The following is a 24,457-nucleotide window of genomic DNA, read 5'->3' on the forward strand; positions in this document are numbered from 1 at the left end:
ACCATACCAGACTTCAAGGTCTGTAGACTCCAGCTTTGCAGCATCGAATGCATTCAGGCTTTATAGCACACACACACACACACACACACACACACACACACACACACACACACACACACACACACACCTCAAAGTGCCTTTGCACACTCTCAATCCTGGTTCAGAAGTCTTGGTCTCCTTGTCCAGCCAGCAGGACTGATGAAATCACTGCAGTCCATCTCGTCTAAGGATGCTGGACTGTGAACCTCGCTCCCCTGGGTTTGGCTGATAGCTCATAGCACAAGGTCGAGCGGCTGGATACAGAGGGGATATCGCTTACCAGATCAGCTCAAACAGGCCCAAACCAGCACATAATGTCCCAAAAGGATGGCCAGGCTGCGCTTGCCAGGTGTTTCTCTCTCTTACTGGATCGCTGGCTCTGAATGATGAAAGGTTGTTTGGCCTAGCAGTAACGCACAGCAGGGTGCAAGCTGTTCCTTCACTTACACACCACACACACCCCACTTGTCCCTGCATGTCTAATGCTGCACACTGTGGACCAGTCTATCCACCAGCCTCATTGCAATCACAAGTTTGAGCATTTCATAATGTTTTATAATACTCTGAGGTACTTTGTACATTTGTAATTCCGAGGTACAGTGTCTTGCAAAAGTATTAACCCCTTAAAAACTGAGATTCGAGTGGCTTACTAATGGAATAATGACCTACTAATGGTATTCTGTGCAGTCATATTTGATTAGATTTGAAGCACCTTACTTTTTACTCATTTATGTATGTTTATGTTTAACAGGCTAGGAATCTCCACAAGGTGGCTGAATTAGTACTCATTAAGTGTCTGTTACTTTGCATCATTGTCACTCTTTGTTTTAAAAATCGAGTCTCAAAATGAATTTATTTGAAGTGATATTGATTTTATGTAAGACCAGAGTAAGGGTACACCAGTCAGTGATACCCAAAGCTCTGCATAAAACTGGTCTCTATGGATCGGTACTATGGAAAGAAATCATTACTGAACAAAATGCACAGTTTTGTGGTCAGAAAACAATTAGCTTTTTAAAAAGTAATATACAAAAAAATAATAACAAAAAATAAATAATTAAAACTTTTTTAGGAGAGTTAGGTGGAGTTTCAAGTTTTTCCACTCTTGCTAATTTGAAAAAAAGCTGTCAGATCTTCTTGCTCCTGTGTGTCATTAGCACTCACCATAGTCAGATGCAACTGAGTTTAAGCCAGTCTTTGCATGGCATGTTGCTGACTGTAATTGCATGCAGTTTAATTGCATTGAGTTTCCGTGTGGAACTCATTCTAGGGAAATTTGGTTTCGAATTATTCCAAATCATACAACTGCTTGCACCAAAGCGCAACACCTATTCTGTTGTGGTTCAGGGTGAAGGTTTTCTGCAGTTTTAAAATTGGTGCTTTAGCTGTCTTTTGGGGTGGAGTGGGGTTTGGCATTCATGGATGATCACTGATCTCACACTGATCTGTAAACAAAACAGTGATCGTCACAGACAACACACTGCCTACTAAGTATTGAACTATATTGAGGTCACATCTGAGAAAAGATGCTGTTAAATACCTGCTTCAAGTGATGATTCAAGCATCGGCACAGACCGAGCCATCAGACGGAGTGGGCTGGGCCCATCATGTCCGAGCAGAGGCGGTGCCATTGGCCTTTTTTATTAAATGATGTAAGGAAAATGTGATGTGCTCTGTGCTAAAACAATGTTTTGCTTCATAAAGTTGCTTCAATGTTGCTTCATAAAGAAATACGATTGTGCTCAAAATAATCGTGGCAAAATCGAAATGTTTGATGCATTGAAATGAAATCACTACACTCGGATGCTATAGCAGTTATGTAATAGGTTTATTTAAAGCAAACATAGTCTTGTCTGCTGTTTTTCTAATTTACATATATTATCCCCAGTTAAATACAGCTGTGCTCGCACCATTGAGTATTCTGATTTCTTTTTATTAAACCATGTTTGGCTGTTTCATATCAAGACCCTAGTGTCATCAAGTATAATATAATTGCTTAGTGTTGTATTAGTTCAATATAACCCCCTTATTGTGAAGTGCTGTATTAATTAATACTTAAAACTGCAGTAGCCAGCCTTGATGAGGGAATGGCGAAAGAAGACAGCTGTGCTAATGTGTGATTTATGTTCTTCTGTGTACTGTACTGCAAAAGTACATGGCAGTAAAAAAAAAATGGAGGTAAAAAGTAGGATTCCACATCCATAACATACTCTTTTCTTAAATGTGAACTGAGTCCAAGTTATGCTTCCTGTATGGGTAATGGTTTTATGTATAGTTTCACTGCAATCATTGGTTATTGGAAGTGGAGTCTACACATCAATGATCCAATGAGAAGGATTGTCTGAATATATCAATTTCTTTTTTCTTTTAATTTATTTATTTATTTGTTTTTTTATGTATTTATTTAAAATTCTTATTGTGACTGCTCTGATATTTTGTTCGAAGGGATGTATAATTCCCTGCCTGTTTCAGATAAAGAGATATGCTTTTTCAAGTTATCAAAAGTGGGTATCGTGCGTTAGTGCAGTAAAAAAAAAAATCTACTATAGGGTTTTTTTTTTTTTTGGACCAGAGTCAAGTGAGAAATCGATTGGAAACTGTATTTTCAAGATTAGTACATTCCGTACATTATTGTGATTGATTTCTTCTAATCCGCACTGAATGGAATTTGAAGCGTTGTTCTCTGACATTGACAGTAAGTGACATTGCATTTACAAGCCTTGAGCCCTTCACAGGTTTTGTAGGCGAATTCAAAAGCAGTCATGCAAGAACGCATGGCAGTTAAAGTGGTTAAACTTTATTGTACTTGCGCGTGTTTTATTAAACATGTGTCAGCCTTAACCTTTTGGTAAACCTCTTGTTCCAAGAGAGGCCAATTAACCCCCTAATTTTTTGAAAATTCAGGTTACATGTGCTTTGACAAGGTCATATCTGGATGTTCTGAGTTAGCTGCCAAAATTTTCATCAGCAGCTCAGTGAATGACCACAATAGTGAATAATTTCTAAGAAAAAATAAATTACATGCATATATACATGCTTTCAGTTCTGAGATATATCGTCATCTTCATAAGTGCCATGGCTCTGGTATTACCCAATGATCTGGTATGTGAAACAAAATGCTCTTTCGATCCATTTCCAACCACCAGCTATAACGCTGACACAAGTAGGACACTGCTTAAAGAGGAGACCTCCATCATCAAGCTGTAGTTAGTACTCTACAAGTAGGTTATCTGTTTATGAATACTAGACTGACTGATACCAGTTGGCTAATGATATAAGGTGATATTGATAAGCCACATTTTTACTAGTATTGGTGAAAATATAGATGATGATTGTGTTGAAAATAAGTCATTGTATTAATCCCAGGGATTTGAACTCTTAATTTCTTTGGCTATTCGGTAAAACAGACGCTACTACCTGAGAGCCCATTATGATATTGACCGAACTGCTAAATCTAAACCCAAAAACTTTTCATGATTAAAATAACACACAGGTAATACATCTGGACATTGCTGTCCTGCAAAAACCTTGTATCTCCAAAATGATAATTTGTTGCTCCTTTGAATAACGGTCTGCACAGACTGAAAGAGACTGTCTGCTGGACCTGCATCATGTGCTGCTTGTTCATTGCATGGAGTAACGGAGTTGTAGTGAAACTTACATGTTCTTCACTTTTACTGTTAACATTTACTGTGAAGAGCTGGAACTGGTAAAAAAGTAACAAAACTCATTAGAGACTTCTGGGTAGATGCTTTACTGACATTACTGGTCATCTGAATTTGTAGCTCCTTAAAATCAGCATCTGTGTTGGCCACATCAGTCTGTCACTAATGTGTACCCAGTCTTAATGAATCTTGAGTAATTATATTCCAAATTGTGTTTGAATATACGGAGACAATGAGCAAGAGATAAAAAAAAGTTCTCTAAGGCCAGCTGCTTTTGTTGCCTCCAAACCGCCTTTTGTTTAATGTTGGGTCAAATACTTTAGGTGAGAAAAATAGGAAGATGATCAGATCTGGTAATTCTTGGATGAACAAGGGACCTTGATCTCTGAAAAGACAAGTGACAGACACCTTACTTAGTGACAGCAGGCAGGTAATCATTAGCATGTGAGATTAGGACGGTCACAAGAATTACGTTATCAACATATTGTACAGTATATAGACATATCAGTGGTCCTAAAATTACTAATATTGTTTATCACAATTATTTCTGGGACACAATATAAACAGTTGTCTTGTCAGGCATATGTGAGAGGAATATTACGCCATCATACACTAGTGGCCAAGCTATTTGATGCTGATAAGAAGCAGTCAATGAGGAGAAAAGTGTGCTGAGGTTCTATATCTTGGCCCTGATGTTTCTTTTCATTTTTTTTAGTAAAGTGGCATGATCCCTTTTGGAAATTGGCAGATTCAGAGCTTAAGTCATTACCAACGTAACTTCCTTAGTCCATTCCTTCCATCGCAGCCTCTTAAAGAGTTGCCCTTAATAGAGTCTCCCATCTTTTCATCTACTTATCCATTTCCTTTTCATTTTTCTTCTCATCTTTCTTCCTCTTCTCTTTCTTCTTTTCCTCCTACTTATCCCTCTTTCTTTGGTCTTCCTGCATTACTTGGCCTCATTATCAGACAGTACTATTATGGTCTCCAAAATGAATAAAAGGGCTTGATGCATAGGTTATGTGTAGATGGTCATTCAGCTCTCATTTTGCCATCATCCCTGAAATGATGGTGCTCCATTCAACACTTGGTAGTAGAAAGCCTTGGCTGGATGGAAGAGATAGTTGCCATGTGTGTATGTGAATGTGGTTTGAAGTGCAGCTAAGGCGGGGCAGTGTATTGTAAATATTGATATATCCAACTATTTAATACAAAATATAAAAAAGACTATTCGTTTTTTTGGTGAAATTGCCCAGCTGCTGTAGTCATAGTCTTTATTTCTCGGTTTTATATGCAATTCTAGCTACTTGATGGACAGGGGCAGCTGTTCGTGTTCCAAGTGAGAAGAGCAGCATTTTAATAAGCATCTGCATTAATTCACCATCTTCATGTGTCCCAGGGTTGGCTTTGTTTGAACTGGTAGCTCTGACGAGCGATACCTTGGGGCATCTCTGTGGTGTTGCCCTGCATTCCTAAGGCCAAAGAGCAAGCTGTTTTGGAAAGACTCTCTTCAGTATGCTGTGTAAAAGAGGCAACCTTCACAAGCTCACTCACTGGACCCCTGTAATCCTGTCCCAGCCTTGTCTGCTTTCTATATCTGCACTTTCTCCTGCCCATGCCTCTTCTATCATCTCTCCCATAAAGAGCAAGGTGCATTGACCCAAGTGTTCAGCAGTATGAAGTCAGGAGGAGCTGACAGGAACCTCTCACTTAGGGCCTTCAGGGAGGCTCAAAGGCCTGGTGTCTGTTATTGCCTTCATGCTGGATGGGTCTGCGCTAGGACCCATAATGCTGTTTACTTCTCACCTCTCACAACACTCAGCTTTTCGCCAGTAGCATTGTGTTGCATTTTCACAAGGTGGAGACTAAACTTATCTGCTCTGGTTGGCAGGTTTATCACCGGTAATGCTGATAGTGTTTTGCCTTTTGCTTGGATTGTCTTGTGTAGTCTTCTTGGAATGGAAGTAGTAGGAATGCGGCAACCAAATTTGTCTGTTTGGAAGTATATGTAGACTAAGCCATGCTTTTGAGTGTTGGCAAAAATGCTAACATGTAGAAAGTAATGAAAGCTAGCAGGGACATATGCTAGCATTTTGGGCCTTTCCTTTTCAAATGTCACTGCCTCCCTGAGATCTTACATGTTTATCCCTCCTATATTTTCTGCATTCTTTCGCTTGAGGTGGCACTAGAAGCCTAGCATGGAGATCCAAGCTGTTCACATGTTGCTCACTCTGTTGCATGTTTTTATGGTTTGATCAGTGACCTATAGAATCTAATGGGCTATGCCACATGTTCAGTAGCACTCAGCATGCTTCTCATATATCACAGGCTCTTTAAATCAATGACTGTAGAAAACATGCACTGCATAGCATCTCTCAAAATTGAAGCAACCACAGGTCTGCCCTTCCCTATATGTTTCAGTAAAAAACAGCCCTAACAGCTGTTAGTGTTTAGTGTCTTAATATTGATACAGAAATCAATTTTTCAAGTATTTTTCTGCTGAGGCTGCGCTTAGGGTTGCAGTGATTGACGCTCTTGGCTAAGAGTCCACCTGCAGGACCTGCATTGTGCCCTTTCTGTTCATTGCATGGAGTAACTAAGTTGTAGTGGAGCTTTTACATAAACTGCACTTTTACTCCCAGACAAACTGGGTATAAGCTCTTTGAAGGCTTTCTGAGATGCACTTGATTTTGGAGATAGGGCGGGTCCGCCAAATGAATATGCGAATCTGGCTCCACCTCTGGTCTTTACTGTGCAGGCTCTGGTTGCAAATTTGACCACATTCTGTGGAAAGGAAGAATGGGACCTTGATGTTCATGTTTTCTACAGTCATTGCTTTAAACACTTTACATTTACGGCATTTTTAGGACAATCTGCGTCTGTTTTTGAACTTAATGGGATTTTGTCCCTCTGAGAAGGGGAAAACCAGAGAGGGGTGACAAGGTAGACACAGTCATTTTAAAGCCAGTCAGGCTTGCATTATTCAAGACTGCGGCTGTCCTTCGAACAGTCAGGCACCATTCCAGACCCTTATCAATAATTTACCCTAAAAATGAAAGCAACAGTCTTTCCGCTGAAGCTGACCATCGGCTGTTCCGGTTCAAAGCTGTAAAAGAGCTTTCATTCTGCTGTCTTGTCCAAGTTAACCCCCTAACCTTTACTATTTCACTGTTTCACTTACCTGGGAACTAGTAATAAGCACTGTACGGAGCAATGGGAATATTTTTAAGAATGCTTGTTATTCCAGCCCACTGCCAGCCGGTGCTGTCTGTTCAGGGAGGCTCCCGTCCCCGCAGCGCTTTGGGAGAGAGCTCACAACAGACAGGCGGATACAATAATAAGCCTCGTTTTTGCATCAGCGTGCGAACTAGAAGGCGAAATGCTCTAATGCTCTGAGGAGACACTCTGCCGTCCCCCAATGGAGCGCACTTGCGCGGGAGCCACTTAAGGAGACTCTGGGGCGACGCTTTGGCTGGCTCAAAACAGGGCTCATTGTTCCCAGCCCCTGCCATTACGAGAGGACCTCCTTCTGCATAATGCACAGGCTTTCTGACACACGCTGAGCTCTAATGTGCCTCCGTGCCGCACCGTAGTGACACAGCATATCAGGGGCTGGCGCTTGAGCCGCTGCCCGTCGTCTGCAGCACCCGAGGGCATCAACCCAGCATACAGAGAGGGGGAATACTGATATAAGAGTTAGGCTGAGTGAACACCAGTGACCCCTCAACCAAGCACACACATTTATATGTACTGTACATATACACACTTGCACATGTTTCCACCCTCACTAGCCACTGACCCACACTACAGCAGCTGTCTTGAAAGATCAGATGGAGAATCCCTTGAACCTGGTTCAGTTCTGCAGGGGTTCCACTGTCTGCTGCCATCACTGCTTGTGTGTGTGTGTGTGTGTGTTTCTGTGTGGGTGTGTTTGTGTGTAAGGGTTAAAAAAAAGGCGTGAAGTTCTCTCTCATTTGAGCCACATGAGCATACTTAAGTCTCTTTATCTTCTGCGACTACTGTTCAGTCATATTGTACAGTATAGAGCGTGATGTATGCAGGCAACCCCGACCATAGATTGCAAATCTAATGCATCAGAAGTCATGCAGATGTATCTGGACATATTGTCTTCACGGCCGGCTAGGCACCTTATGCAACACTAAGTTTCCTAACACTACGTTGGTCATCAGGTTGGCATAATTTTTTTTTTTCTTTCCCAACACCAATAGGTCTACCTTTTTCTGTCTCTTGTGAACATCCTATGACACACCAATAGACCAATAGAAGAACTGGGTGATTTTAGAAATACACTCTAAAAAAAATAAAGGTGCTTCAAATGATAAATTGAGCAATGGATGCCATAGAATCATGTTCATAATAGAGTAAATAATATGCAAGTGTGAAGAACCATTTAAAGGTCTAAGGACACTTCCCTTAATGTAAAAGGCCCACACATCTCTTACCAATATGATTCTTGATGGAATCCGAAGTGGTTCTTCTGTAGCATCCTCAAAGAACCATTTGAAGCACATTTATTTTTAAGGGTGTACTTCTGTAATATTTTAAAGCAGCTATAGATGATACCACACTAAATGTGTTGGGATCCAAACATCCTGTAGGCATCCTTGATATAAATGGGCTTGGCCATGTTTAGATTTCTGCATGCTAATGAATCGTGTGTCCTAAGGCTACCTTCTGCGTGGCCCACTCCACTACTATCAGACTAGATGTGATCTGAGCCTGCAGTGTTCTGTTCTGAGCTGCTTATTCCTGAAAATCTTCGCCCTTTCTTCTCATTTCCTCAGCTTCAGTCCAAAAATCAGAATTTCTCCTCAGAGCACATTTGTCTATAAATAGCTGTTTCATAGAAGTTTGAGGCGCTGAAATGTCCCACCCTCTCGTATTCTGCTTTACAGTGTTTTCTCCATTGCACTGGAAGATTTGAAGCGGTGTCTTTTGAAGGCGTTGGCAACTTTGTAGCCCTGGAGAGAGCCGACGGAGTGGCTCTAGTCTGCAGAGAATGCTACACCGACAACATGAAACATTACATGCTGCACGGTGCTGCTTTACTTGAATACTTGTTTTTTTCACAGCCTTTGCCCAAAGCTCTCTTTCAGGCTTATAGTGTCTTCAAGCATGTGGGGAACACTTCTATAAAACACAGCTGAGCTGTAGAGGGATGGGTGTCTCTCAGACATCCCTCATTTCTCAGTGTTTGAGACTGCTGTTTGCACCTTTCTCTCTTGCGCTCTCTTGCTTGCTTGCCTACTCTTCTCTCTTTGCGCTGTGTCTCTGTAATTGGGGATGTATGCTAATGCTAATTGGTGATATATTTAAATTCAGTTTCTTGCTGGCTACAGTTCCTTTTTAAAATGTTTTGAACAAATACTTATTTTTGTGTTTATGTTTATCTTGTATTTTAGATTTATACTTGTGGTTAAAGATTTTGAGGGGGAACTGGATCAATTAAAAGGTTGATTTATACATGGTTTTGCCATGTAGATCAACTCTATACTCACTTCCTCATTTCAGGGCACCATGATGTTTGAGATACTGGGCTTCACTAGTGTTTATGGCTACTCTGGTGTGTTTAGCTGCTTCTGTGCAGGTGAAAGAGCTTGTCTGTCAAAATCAGGACCAGAGTCAAGGAAACAGTTATAATTTAAATGGTCTTTAGGCTCACTCATCTCTACTACAAACATGGTTCTTTATAGAACTAAATATGGTTCTTCTGTGGCATCGCTCAATGAAATTACAGAAATTACCGCACTTTTTATACATAACCACCCCTAATTTCAAGACCCCATAATATATGAGGGCACTCTATGTTGGCCTCGTAGGCTCTTCTAAAATGTGGTTCACTTCCTCTTTACTTGGAAATCTGCCTAACTATAGTCTTCATTTATTAGCATCACCCATCTGGCTAATCCATGTCTTTAGAAGACCCTAAACCGCCAGAGCAAATGTGTTTGATTAGACCTACCTCTCCAGGTAGAGGCTTAATTGTTGACCCATGTCTTGAGCAAAAAAAGACTGTAATCTGCACTCTCTGGTTTCAAACAATTTAATGGGCTGAGATGACTTCGCTGCAGCGCTCGCATAACCCAACTTTACTTCTGAATAATCTCATGTTCCAGAGTTATTCTGAGGACACAGTTCAGCTGGAGTTCATGCTGACTGCTGCAGACGGCGTGAAAAATCACTGGTGTTCTAATCAATGGGACTGCTTTATATAAGCAGCCTTCAGACGCCAGCAAGAATATCAGACAGTAATCCTCTCAAAAGAGCATGAAACATTTTCAGTCTTCCACAGTTATTCATAATTCCACTTGTTTTGGAGTAGGCTTCAGTAGACTTCTTGTTTTGTAGAAGACTTCATATACATGTCTTTGTGTGTGCGCTCGCAGAATGCTCTTTATAGCAATCATGCACAGCATAGAAAAGTGTTACAAAGCATCATAATCATGTGTTGGAAAGGCATACATCCATACATTTCCTTTTTGAATAGACCTGCTGTTTTATCTCTTTTTTTTTTTTTTTTTTTTTCTTTCTCAGGAAGGCTCAGGAGCAGAATAAGAAGGTAGTGGTGGCAGGTTGTGTTCCTCAGGCCCAGCCAAGAATGGACTACCTCAAAGGCCTTAGCATTATCGGGGTAAGAGTTTCTCCTTCCTGTAAATCACATGCACTGCACAAAAATTACATATCACATTCATATTTTATAAATTACCAAATGGGGTTAGAAATATTTCATTAAATCATTTTAGTGCCACTGTACTCTCTTTTGACATATTAGTTAGTTTGGCTGCTCTGGGGATTTTGTGCCGTTAACTCGAGTCAGCATAGAAGGGGATTGCTGTGACTGCACACTTGAGCCGTTGGAGAAAACACCCTAATGCAAATGGACCCTAACTTATCATATCATATTAAGACTGTAAGCCATGTTCCTTTAACCCTTAAACATTTGGGCCTTAAATTGATTAAAAAGTTTTAAGGTAACTTCTTAATAGTGCTTAGTACTATATTAGTGACTCATATGCATTAGTGAGGTTAGAGCACCGAGCTGTTGATACCCGGGCTTGACAAGTTGCCACTGTTGGGCCCTTGAGCAGGACCCTTAACCCTCTCTGCTCCCTGGGTGCGACTCCCCATCACTTCAGGCTTTTGTACTCAAAGTCCTTGATGTCTGTTTGTTCACTGTATCAAAGGGGGGATCATTTTCCATCCATGCTATGGATTCCTGTGGTAAATGAATTAAAATAACAGAGTAAAAAAATTTTCCATGGCCATAGCCCTGAACTAAAGTTATTTTTAGGTTTTCGTTGTTAAGAGGACTTAGAAAAAAGTCAAGAAAGGGGACCTGGGTGAGTATAGGTATGATTTACCTGTGTTTCCAAGTGTCTTTTTAATTATTATAATGTTGACCAACAAAGCATTACCACAACAGTGGTTGTGGTTGTAGAACTCTTAATAAAATTAATCACTGGAACATGCATACCTTGCATGTACCTCCAAGAATATATCCAAGCAACATAGTATTTTCTCACTTGAATACACACTGTAGTATAGTAAGTGAATGGTGAGTATCATAAGATTACAAAAACATTTCTCTTATGTGAATTTCCTGAAGTTTAAATTAAAAAAAATTATATCATTAAAAAAATGGTTGGTTGATTGTTTTTTTTTCTTTATGGCTCAGGTCTTGTGTAAGATAACAGTATTCAGGTGTACTTGCAAATATGTCACAGTAATGATTCCTAGTTTCCTCACTACATCATTACAAAGTGGTGAAGTCCTGACTATGTTCCAAATTGAAGCTGCTTTTAGCAGTATTGCCTGCTTGAAGTGTTCATGCCAGGAGAATTTTGTGGATTTTTTGTTTCCCCTTTCGGCCTTCGATCGACTTTTAGGGAAGAGAATCAGAAAGAGAAGAAAAGAGAAATTCTTCCTGAAGTCTTTGGATGCGGTTTTCTTCACCCTCCCTTTTTTCAAGCCTCCCACGGTGTGGAGGTCTCGGTGGTATCCCCCTCTCTGTAGCCCAGCTGGACAGAGGGCAGTGGGCAATTTAAATCCCAATGTCACAGGGGTCGAGAACCGGTAGTGGTGGCCTGAAAACCCTGCGGCCCCAGCGGGCCCTGCCACCTGCTTTTTATTGTTATTATTTTTCTCCCCCAATGAAGTTAAAAGAAGCGATAGAGAGGAGGTAAGTACAGTCTTCGTGAAAGAGGACATCGATCGCAGGGCCAGTGTGATGGGAGGGAATGAAGGGAGGTGTAAGGGGAGTGCTCATCTCCTGGCCCAGCGGGGCAGCCACTGGAGCAGTGGAGCGTCCAAATGGCAAAGAAGCCATGCTGCTAGCTGACCGCAGACAACCACACACTGACCCTCAGTCTACACGAGAAGGAGCCTCTGGACAGCTTTGGCTTTTATTACATTAAAGTGAATGGCCCACTTCTGTGGCCAGCTATCTGTTCTACTGTGGGAAGAAAAGGACAAAGAATGTCCAATTTCCTCTTATTGTAGTCAGGCAGACGAGGCATATTTTATGTCTGAAGAATTTAGTTTTTGGACAGTAGAGATAGTTACTCTAACAAAAGAAGGATAAACCCTTTTGAAACAATGACTAATCAGGTGTCCAAAGAAGGCTTTATCCTACATATTGGAGCATTGCTGTGAGCGTGCTAAATGATCCCTTACACATTCTAAAAGTACTGGATGGAGCACTATCATTCCAGAGAACACCGTTCCACTGCGCCACAGCTCAATGCTGGGGGTGAGGGCTTTATACCCAAGCCTGACATTAGGCATGATTCAAAAAGGTTAATGTTTTTCTGTTCAAGAAATTTGCACATCTGTGTCATCAATGGGTGCAGCTTCAAGTAGGTGAATGCATTCATTAGTGTCCACAAACATTTGGACGTATAGTGTACATTTATGTGAGAAATAGTGTAAATTAGATTCATTGTTAAAAATATCCTCTTTTTGTGCCCTGTCTTTCTGGAGGAAGAAACAAGAAACTATTTATCTCCCTTTCTCTTAAGTACTGAGCTGCATTTGTCTTGATATTCCATTGTACTCATTGTAGTGCACCTTCAACTAGACGACAGCTCGAAACTTACAGTAGGCTCTCCTCCCTGACTTTCAACTGGTTGTCTTTAAACAGCTATGAAGAAGGGATACAGATCTCTGCCTGGGGTCCAGACTGACCCCGCCCAGCTCAAAGCATAGTTGTCTGTGACGGATGGAGCTTTCTCGGCCTGATGACAGGTTAGCAATGCTACCTTCATCTTTCCAACCTCTCTCCCCTCAAAAAGCCCTCAATAAAATTACCTTCCTCCTTTCTCTGTTCCTCTGTTGACTGCAGGCCTGGACCCTGCTGGTCTAGTGTTCAGAGAACACAGCGGTGCTTGGGCCCCTGCAGGGCACCTGTTCTGAGGGTCCTGCTGTTTAGAGTGGACCCAGACAGGCCTGCCATTAGGGAGATATCGATTTTGATTCCCTTGCTTGTTATGCATATAAGTGGTGGCTGGCGAAGGCTGGGTTCCTCTCTCAGTCCACGGGCTGCTGAAATTGTCCTGTAGGCTAGAGAGAAAGGAGAGAGAGAGACAGAGTGCACTTTGGTTTAGGCTATTTAGCTGTGGGGGTACGGAGCGCAATTGCAGCACATTTTCCTCTAATAGGTCAGATTGAGCAATCTCACAGTCCCCATGCAGAAATGAGAGCAGTCAATGAAAAGGCTAGTGTAGTAACGGTTACAAAAGATTCCGGAAAGGCACACTAGTTCAGTTTGGTCGATTTTCCTTCTCTCTCTAGCACTACCTTTCAGCTATGTCTCTCTAGGTAAAGTGACTCTGGGAGTATTTGCCTTTTTTTCTGGATCACTGGCAGGGCAGGGTGGTGTTTTTCATCAGTAAAATAATGAGTAGTATCTTCCTCCTTGACCTTTTTGGTTGACGAGGATAAAAATGTGGTGAAAAAGGTGCAGGGCACTGCAGACAATGACTATTTAAATAGATCAATAAATTGATTCATTTCCTTACAGTCATTACATGGGTACAACAAAATGAAGTAATGCAGAACACAGAACAAGTGTTGACACTAAGCTAATTTAGAGTTCAGTGACATGAAAAAGGTTGTAGTAGCTCAGATACTTTGAGGCTATTGCACAATTTCAGTGGCCCTACAGACAAGCAGTGCAGGTTGGAAGTAAAATAGTGAAATAAAATATTGTCATATTGGCTCTACCTATAAATATGCAGGATGGTGTCTCTGTTCACACAACTTAGAAGGCTCATATTGCAACCACTTTGTTTAAAGAAATCTCTAGGAATGGGCAAACGCGGTCACGGGGTGTAAATAAAAAGCTTACTTTATATATGAAACCATGAACTCAAACCAAAGAAATGGCTGTGGCCAAATAACGTGCCCTTTTTCAGCAAGCTTGAATGCATTCTTGGTAAAGAGCTCAGCTGTCAGCCTCTGAAACTCCTTGATAGCGCCTGTAATGCTGGTAAAGATGAATCCCAGATCTCACATGAAGCATCGCGGCAGATTAGGAGAGTGAGCTGTTCAGATGAATGTCAGATATAGGTTCAATTAAAAAGATCAGCTTTCATGAGGAAATCTGATTCGGCCCACTTTACCTGCTGTATGAATGTAACCTGTGATGAGGAAAAGTCAAAGGCACCAGTTTAGTGTTCTTGTCTGGCCTCAGGGGGGTGGGGGTTGGGATGTTGGACTGAAATGACAATATCACACCTTATTAAGTGAATATGGACTTTTCAATCCATACATAGCTCTCACAAATGTAAGACCTCTAATATCTGTCCCCAGATGAGGACAGTATTTTAAAATGACAATAGGTGGGGAGAAAATGTCTCCTTAGTCAGATTTGAACAAATTTAATATGAATATGATTATTTACAGTTATCTACAAAGAAAATCAGTCACTCAAAAACTAGCACTGAAAGAGGAGCCATGTGCAGTTGTAATACCTTACCTTCACCACTGAGCTTCTTAATCACCCCCATAATTGTCCTAAATGGGAAGTCAGGAAAGATGTGACTCTGAGCCACTGCTGTGTTTGTGAACATGAGAGGTTTGCATATGGCAGTGGAATAGAGAGGTTTACACTGAGATCTGATTCCTATCAGATGTCAGTTAGAGTGTGTGTGTGCAGTCCAAACACACACAAGCTTCTCAGGCTTTTAAGCTTCAGCTGTGACAGACGGAGATGGACAGTGCTGATAGAAGCATGTTTCCATCAACAAGTGTCAGTGGAAATGCTTCTGAAGTACTGTTATTCTGTTTTCCACACACCCAGACTTAGTTAAAGGCTTCCATCATGTAGAGTAGTTTGGATTAGGTGACAGGTTTGTATTGATAGAAAATAAAGTTGTGAATGGTGACCCAAAATATGGGTTATATTTATCAATATTTATAGTTGTACTTCTTTTACTTTATTGTCAGCAAGCTGACTGTTAATGGTCCAAACTCCCTCTGTCCTTTTCTACCCTTTAGCTGTTTCACAGACACTTACACGCTATGCATCTATATGTTAGACACTGAAGGTATGTGGACACCTGCTCATCCAGTGTTTATTCAGTTCATCCAGTTTTTATACTTTTCTAAAATCAGTATTAATAAACATGTTTATCTTTTGCTGCGGTAACTCTTCTGGAAAGGCTTAATGCTAGATAATTAAACATTGCTGTGAGGATTTGATTGCATTAAGACATTAGAGCATTTGATAGGTCGGGCTCTAATGTTGGATGATTAGTTCTGGGTTCTGTATTACAGATGCCACTTCAGCTCCTCTGAAAGGTATTGAATGGAGCTCCCAGTGCTAGGCAGCTGCTAGGCAACTAATCGGTAAAAAGGCAAAAATTAACAGCTTAAGACCAGCTGCACACCCTCCTGCCTAATGACCATGTTAAAATCTACACTGTCTGCCGATGCTAATAGTACCACTATTAACCATCACTACTCTCATTACTCTCACCATCACTGCTATGATTATATTAAGTTATACTACACTATGATTATAATGGACGAATTAAGATGACGGTGACTTTTATTATATAATCTATAAATACAGGTCCCCCTTGATTCTTCCCACTGTTTCTTCCTTCAGCTCAGAGATTTTTCCTTGCCACTGTCTCCTTTGGCTTGCTCACTGGGGGTCTTGGGTCTTCTTATGTTGTTGATTTTATTGAATTTTTGGTAATTACTGATTGTGTGAAGCTGCTTTGTGACGACACTAGTTGTAAAAAGCGCTGTACAAATAAATTTGTCTGACTGGTGGGTGGCAGCTGGTCTGACGCAGCTAGAAGGGGTCAGTCCTCTAACAGGTCGGGTCGGATGAGCGGACAGCCATTTACTCTGAGAGGGTAAAGAGGCAGAGTTAGTTCTGAAGGGGGTGCTAAATCGAGAGTGCTAAAGCCAACACTTTGGATTTTTTTGCTAAATAATAAAACGTGTATCAGCAAGATTCAGTTTTTTTGTCTACAAGAAATCTATAAATCTCTGCTATAAAAGACAATAGAAGCTTTATTTTCAGCACCAATCATAATGAACAATTCATCAGTTAGTAAAATGTATGCTAATGCTATAATGCTACAGCTCACTTGTCAAGGGTTAATTGTAACAGATGGTGGCTGATTGTAAAAGTCACTTAAAATTCTGGTAGATACAAGTACAATAAATTCAGTGTAATTCTACATTTGAGCCAAAAGCACTTTACAACCTTCATGCGCGTTTGAATAGGAGAGCAAATACCAGCACAATGGAGTTTGATTTCATATTGATTTGATATCTGTAGACATTTCAGATCAATCCATAGATAAAGAATTCCAAACAGTTAAAATCTCTCTCTCTCTCTCTCTCTCTCTCTCTCTCTCTCTCTATCTCTCTATCTCTATCTCTCTCTATATATATATCTCTGTGTCCATCTCTCCCCTTCTCTGCTTATCTGTCTAGGTTCAGCAGATTGATCGAGTCGTGGAGGTGGTGGATGAAGCAGTCAAAGGTGAGTTGTAATGTGGATGGAATCTCACTTGCACATTTTGTCTTGTGTGTGTCTGAAGGGGAGAGAAGGAGAGAGAGCACGTGTTCATCAGAACACCAAAATTCTCAGGTTTTATGTAATTTAATTGATTTCCAATGCAAGATAAAGATGGTGCACTGATCTTCTCAAAGAGCTTTACAGCCAAACGCCTTTATTCTATAACCTTTCTCTTATACTTAAAATACTCTTACTTTCTCTCTAATTTCCCACTTTTTATGCACACCTAAACACGTTTTGGTTTCTAGGCTTTTACATTTTCGAAATGGCTTCTTTTAGTTTTGCTCCTTTCTTTAGAAGTTGTTCTTTCTGTTCTCAACTTTGATCAGGATAGTAAAGTAGAGTAGAACAATTTGACCTAGAAACATTATTGCCATTACTAACAGTTAAGCATAAACCCTCTATTTGCATTCATTTTCTGTACTGACAAGATGAGTCTACACTTATGTCCAAATGGCCAAATTACAGGGATAAAAAAGACACCTTTATTTTTACATTTATTGCACTTTTAAAAGACAAGTGTTAGCCAAACTAGATAAACTAAAAAAAAAGACATGTACGAAATGTGTATAAAAAAGTGGTTAGTGGAGACCAGATTAAGTTCCAAACACAAACAAGGAATCTAGCATGGCTTGTCTAATTTGGTAAGTAAGGTTTAGGGATTGGATGCAATTGATGCTGAGTAGTCAGTTGTTTTTACAGAGATGTGGTGGAGATTCTACAATCCACACTAAGCCAGCAGATACCACCACTGGATCTGTAGGGCGAATGCTCCAGAGGGTTGTGTGAGTGTGTGCGTCTTGTCTTGGGGCCTCCCTAACACTCAGCCTTGTACAGACATGATTGGGACTGAGGCCAGTCTCGCTACAGTCAGTCTGAGTGCTGGATGCCCACCCGAGGCCTGGCCTCGCTCTCTCTCACTCACTGTCTCACGATATAAATGGACACAAGGGCCTGAACTCCCCTTAGGCCTTCACGGAGTCTGTCACTTATAAATAAGAACACAAACACATGCACACATGCACATTTCTCCATCTCTCCCTTGCTCTCTTTCTCCTCTGTCCATTTCTCAGTTGCCTGTCAGTGGTCTGTTGAGAGGCGTCTGTTGTCTCTAGGTTGGATGCTAGATCTGCAGATTTTGTATTGTGAGGATATTTAGACCATATTACCATTTCTGCTTACATTCCAGGGTAACACTTGACAATGTATGACTGAGAAAACCTCTCTTTTGAGTTGCGCTGAGTGACGACAGCTAGTGGTTTGAGAGAGATCCTCAGTGTTGCTCACTTATTGCAATAAGGAGTTACTCTCTGGATAACTATAACAAGAACATTGACTAAAATGATATCTACCATTGGATCTGTTGGAAGGACATCAGTCAGTAGGGCTGGAAATTGTTCTGGAAAGCCCACATTTTGTGAATGCCATGTTTGTGCATTGGTGGTGTATGTCAGGAGAAGGTTCTCAGGTGACTGAGAATGTCAATGCTGTACACGATCAGGCTGCATTTTACTTCCAGAGAGTTGCACAATTGCACTTATTGTGGCCCAACACCTTTCAAAGACACTTGTTGTTTTATTTTTATTTATTTTTATTTGTCACCTATCTCTCTGTCCCAAGCCTAATCTTAGAGGCTTTTGTAAAAAGATTTTAGTGGTCCTGGCATTGTAGGTTATCTCCGGTTTCCTCTGGTTTCCATTTGTCCTGAAAATGTATAGAAGCGTACACTCGTACACACATACACATTCAAACCCATACACATACAGCAGTATCACTGACTAATTATTGCAGACCTCAGCAGAACTCTCCCACTGATGTCAGCGAAGACAGAGACTTCAAAATAACCTCGTTACTGCCTTTTCTACTTCATGCCTTTCCATCTCTGCACTCTTTCCAAAGGTGAGTCCGCTCTCCACTGGCCTCCCGCTGGCTCTGCTGTGCAAAAACACGGCCAGACCCGCACCAACACCCCCCCCCCCCCCCCCCCCCCATCACCACCACCACCACCGCCAGCAACTGCCCGATCAGCCTCCTCTGAGAGTTTATCAAACTACCACACCATGAAAGATGACAGTGGGGGGGAAAAAGAAAACCCTGATAGACCCCCCCCCCCCAGCGAAGGACAATGAGAGAGAAAGAAATGGCAGGGGGAAAAATAAAAAAGAAAGAAGTGCTGAAGTGCCCACTGCCCCACAGCTACCAAACTACACAGGGTTTTCTATTTGATCCATTCAAAAACCGAATACAGCTTTCCTCTAAAAGCAAGAGTAACAAATGCCTTTCATACTTTCTTTTGGTCGCCAAATCACTCTCTCCACTCTAGGAAATAGGGAATTTTATTGAGGGCGAAATACTGCTCCAGTGTTACTTGTTGTCGGAGATGCAAGTTGATTCTGTCCAACAGTCATTACTTCATTATTCTCAGACCTCAGGGTCCTAAGCACTAATGGCTGGGAACGTATGACCGGAGCTGACTAATGCATCCTCAGCTTTCATCAACTACATTCATAATGTAAGAACTGTAGTGGATGTAGCACCTAGAATTTTGCAAAAGTCATCTGACAATAGTAATTTTAGTTATATAAATTTCATATAGTAATTTTATATTGTATATAGAATAGTAAACAGTAAAATCGCTCAGCATCGCCCGTGTAGCAGGTGATGAGTCTCACTGAATGTGGGTGTATCCTGAATTGCGTTTTTTTTAAGCAAACCACATTTTAAAAGAAGAGCTACCAGTGTAAACCAACTGAAACTATGTAGGTTTAATTTATTTACTAAATGTTCACAATCCTGGGTGAGTGGCATTTTAATGTTTTAATTTCTTTTAATTATTATTATTGTTATGATGGGAGTTCAACTGAGGGCCAAAGATGAACCCAGTTGAGTGAGTGAGTGAGTGGCATTTCAATGTACATAATAATGTATTATATTTTATTACATTATTTATTAAAATAATTTCATTAAAATATGTAGTGTTATAATTATGCATTTACAGAACTGTTTTAGATTGGTATTGCAGTAACTACAGTAATAAGTCAACTTCTATGACTTCGACTGTGGCACTGGAACCATGAAAGATCAGTGATATAAAGCAGCTCTCAAAGATCTTCCAGACTCCTGATTGCATGTCTCTGGTTCCCAGGCCTAAGGCATGAGAGGAGCCCAGTAACAAGAGATCCACCACTTTTAACAGAGCCAGTGAATCGGAAAATGACCTGCTACACCTCAGCCTTGTGTGTACTTATTCTACATGCAATTATTTGCATGTAGATGGGTTGGATGAATTATTTAGCAAATGCTATTAGTTCATGGCGTGTAAGTCTGAATGAGGAGGATGTAATTAAATTCTGCCAACGATAAGCGCAAAACAGCAGCATGAGTGGGTGAACCCCCGACACCTTGAAAGGCATTAGGAAGCTTGTTATCGGATTCATCTGCCCTGAAGCTTTATTTTAAAAAAGCTTCAGTGTCCTGCCACTCGAGAGATCTCCACTGGTCCAGGTGTCATCTCTAACACTCTCGCCCTCTCTCACCCTCTGTCGCTCTCTCTGTCGCTCTCTCTCTTGCTCCTTCCTTGTCTGATAATCGTAGACGTTATATTATGGTAATAGGTTTTTATGAGAAATCGGTTTACGTCTTGTTAAATCTATAAGACCGAAAGGTCAGATCACTGTTATTGGTCTTTAAATGGATATGGAATGATTATTGTGTGAAGCTCCGCTTTCTCGAATTGATGAATTTTATGTGGCAAGGATTTCAAAGCTCAATTCAGATCCACAGGTTTTAGGAAGGAAAGATCTATGTTTTGTGTTCAAATGAGATCCATGTCTCTTGGAGCCATCAAATGCATTTATGTATTTAAAGCATAGTTTAAATTCATGAAAAGAAAATACACCTTTTTATATGTACACATTTTTTGTCCTAAAGTGATGAATCTGTGTTTGGTGAGTAGCTATGAGACAGATCTACCAAGAAACTAATTGAAGCGCGTACTTAACCTGTTAGACGTGATCTGCACCCACGTTTAGTTTTTACATAATCTCAAATAGACTTGCTTATATGGACGGTGTATGAAATTCTGCTATCTCTGAAAATGGGCTAGCAAATTAATGTATATTCAGGTTTCATATGGCTAATGTTAGTATTTTAGTTATTCAGCTTACTGCAACTACATTAGCCTTAAAGCTACAGAGGTTTGCTACGTTTGAGGTAAGGACAATTGTGCTTTCTGCTAAAGTCCCACTGTGCAACCTCAGAAGACACATACCATGTTCCTGTCAGTTTTGTGCTTGTTTGCTGAAATATGTGGCTATGCCGGAGCAAGGCCCGCTGTCACACTAATGGGGACTCCTTGGCTGCTGGCATAGCTCACTGGAGACCATTTAACTGTCTGCATTCCCAAGTTATGAGCCATTACAGAGCAGGGAAGTGCTTGAAAAAGATGTAGGAAAACACTGTTCTACTCAGTTACAGTCAATCTGCATTTCACACTTGACACTACTTCTATTTGGAGGATTGTCTGTTTAAAGATGTGGACAATAATATATAGATTAGCCTCCTTTTCAACAATCTGAGAGCGTAATTCCATGCAGTGTTTTCTCTCTATAGCTCTGTTTTGCCATTGTGAATCTCTGCCTAAAAACGTAACCGCAATTGTTTGTGTCCTTGTTTCGAAGGTCACTCTGTCCGTCTACTGGGTCAGAAGAAAGATAATGGCAAGCGAATGGGGGGAGCTCGATTGGATTTGCCGAAGATTAGAAAGAATCCCCTGATAGAAATCATTTCTATCAATACAGGGTAAGCTGTTTTTTTACTCTTCTTTTTATTTATTTATTTATTTACTTATTTTTAAATCATTGGATATTCAGAGTCAATGAAGTATACAATGTCTTCTTGCTACATGTTGCAGTGCCTTTGCCACATTAGCTTTCAGGGATGGCAAATTTCTGGGATAAAATTTGTTTGTGTATGTTTGAATCTGTAAGATTATAAGGAATAATAATTGGGCAACACATCTTTCAGACTCAAATTATGGAAGATCTTATAGGGTTGGAAAAATGTTCTCCAAAATTAGTGTTTTAGGAGATAGAGAAAGTGCTCAGCTGATAATCAGATGTTTGATATGGAAGAAATGGCTGAGACATGTCTATAGTTGGTGTCATTCATGACATTAAAAAATAAAAAAAAAATCACAATCTGTTTCGCTTTTCTGACAGTAAGTGTTGCAAAGGTTTAAAATTATTTTAAACAAGGTATCAGGCCTGGATTAGCAATTCAAGCCTGAGGCATTTCACTATTTGACTGCTAAGAACCTGTGGGATGAGTCAAAAGAACCTTACCTGCCACTTTGTCACAACTCTCTTTTAAGAATGCTGGGGAACATCTACACACAACAGATGAGTTTGAAAACAAGTACCCTAATTTAAAGAAAGTACAACAGAACTTTTTGGCCACAATCAGCCAAAAGATTTAAAAAGAAATTCAAAATTCACATAAACTTGGTGAGTGGTAACTGCGTGTTTCTGTGTTAAGTTACATGTCCCATGTGTGCTGTTTTTGTAAGAACTGGATAGGCATGTCAGTAATGACTTAAACAGGACACATTCTCCTAAAGCTGGACCCGTGTGTGAGATTGAGACTTTGAGTTGAAGGCCTGTTCAGTTTAATTAAAGTAATTAAAATGTAGGTAAGCTTTCCACTGTTCTCACACACATGAGCACACACACATACATATTTGAGGCCTGCTGGTGGATAAAGGGCCTACCACTTGTGACCCTCAACACATAAGTGCACAAGCATGTGCGCAAACCCACACACCCCACTATTACAGAATTCAGATGTGTGGTTAAAGACTGCTCTGTTCTCCGACGTGACAAGGTCAGAGGTTCACTCTCCACACAGGAAACAGGGTAGAGCAGATTTCACATCACACAACTTTTAACAGTTGTGTGTGTTTATATGAGAGTGAGTGAGAAAGAAAATAAGAATAAGTGTTTTGTTGCTCTTCTGCATTCATATTTCACTGTTTTTCTGTTTATGCATAACACAGGGGGGCAGATTGCCAAAACTCAGCAGTGAGCACACTATGACATGCAAAATGTTCAAGTTGGTAGTGAAGTTTTATTCATGAAGTCACCGTAGAGGTGGTCAGCACACCGGCAACTCTTTACAGCTGGAGTATTTTGTTTACATATGTCCGCCGTAAAAGCCGATTCACATGCTAAACAGGTGATACATATTAATGATCAATTTAGCACCTGTTTGGGTGCCGAAATGGCCATGTGGCGTCGAGAAACTTTGAATCGGAGCTTTTTAAGTGTGCTGACTGAATTACGTCAGTACTATGGAGTACCCATTCAGGTCAAATCAATCTGACAAATACCAGATTTGATTTCCTGAAAGTCCCCTGCAACGGTTGCTGTTGCATTATTTATTCAAGCAATACATTGATATTTGTAACTTGTATTCAAATGCAAGAAAACAGAACCACTTTCGCCTTGCAATGCGGGTGATTTGGTGCGATCCGACCGTTTGTCTGTTTTACCATATCTGACTCAGTCAGCCAAGGCTACTGTAAGATGTGTAAAATTAACAAGCCTCTTGGGGAAGCAGAGTAAAAACGTTTAACACCACTAACCAGATACACACTAATAGTATATTAATTCGCCTAGTATCAGAACACTAACCTGATACTGATTGGTTACTGGTACCGGTAACGATATTGATTCAAATGTGAACCGTACCCAATCCTAGCTATAACACCACCTCTGAAGCTGTGTTTCTGAATGTGGTGTTGAATAGCTTGAAAGTTAAACAATGTGTCTGAAAATCACATCCTTTTCAAAGGATCGTACTCCATACACACTAATTCTTTCATCCAATCCACTCTCTCTTTTGTTTCTCATGATTATCTTTTATATTATCAGCACGGACACTGCCACATTTGACTAACCCAGTCCTCACGGCAGATTCATGTCTCTCGACACATTGGCACATATCATGGGGATAACATTAACTTCAGTATAATTTGGTGCTGTTGGGTCCACGGCTGTCCAGGTTCTATATGTTGTGAAAGAGCGTTATTTTGTTATTAACTGTGGGTATTAGTCAATGGGTGAACATTTAGTTGCACTATTGATTTGTATGGCAACATAAAAAAAAAAAAAAAAACATGGCAAAAACGGGCAAATTACCACAGAAATTTAAGTTACCAGATTATCAGTAAATATCACCTGCAAATATGAATAATTAGTAATAGTAATGCATTAGTAGTAGCTTGTGCACCTCTTCTCTACATCTAGAATATACTGTGTGGAGACAGGCAAGTAACATGACGAAGCATTCAGCTCAGTTGGGTCCTCACTACAGGGGTCTTGCTTTACTGACCCATTGTTTTTATCTCGTTTCGCATCTCAACCTTGTCCAGTGCATTCCACACACCGGTGACCACAAAATAAGAGTCAGTTCTATCCATCAGGGTTTGTTTACTCTCTTTCTCTCCCTCTCTCTTTCTCACCACTATCTCCACTCCAATGCCAATGATGGGTCTGTATTCTCCCTTTTTCTTTTCCAATGTTTTCTCTTATAGCAGAGTCTTTGCCCCGGTGGGACACTTATTTTCAAAACAGTTCAGATTCAGAGGAGAGCTCTAAACAAGAAGTGCATTCTGTGTTTGAAGGTGTGTGTGTGTGTG

The 24,457-nt window shown here is 40.6% G+C and overlaps 1 protein-coding gene across 2 annotated transcripts in view; it reads left to right on the forward strand.

The window, feature by feature from the left end:
• Window positions 1-24,457, forward strand: part of cdkal1 (CDK5 regulatory subunit associated protein 1-like 1) — a 305,708-nt gene that overhangs the window by 87,317 nt on the left and 193,934 nt on the right. For both annotated transcript variants that reach the window (XM_072679871.1, XM_072679872.1), the window contains exons 5-7: window positions 10,257-10,353; window positions 16,677-16,725; window positions 21,441-21,561. In XM_072679871.1, coding sequence (XP_072535972.1) covers window positions 10,257-10,353; window positions 16,677-16,725; window positions 21,441-21,561 — 267 coding nt within the window. The remainder of the gene's footprint in view (window positions 1-10,256; window positions 10,354-16,676; window positions 16,726-21,440; window positions 21,562-24,457) is intronic.

Source organism: Salminus brasiliensis, chromosome 5 (genome assembly GCF_030463535.1).
Source record: "Salminus brasiliensis chromosome 5, fSalBra1.hap2, whole genome shotgun sequence".
NCBI classification, from domain to species: Eukaryota; Metazoa; Chordata; class Actinopteri; order Characiformes; family Bryconidae; genus Salminus; species Salminus brasiliensis.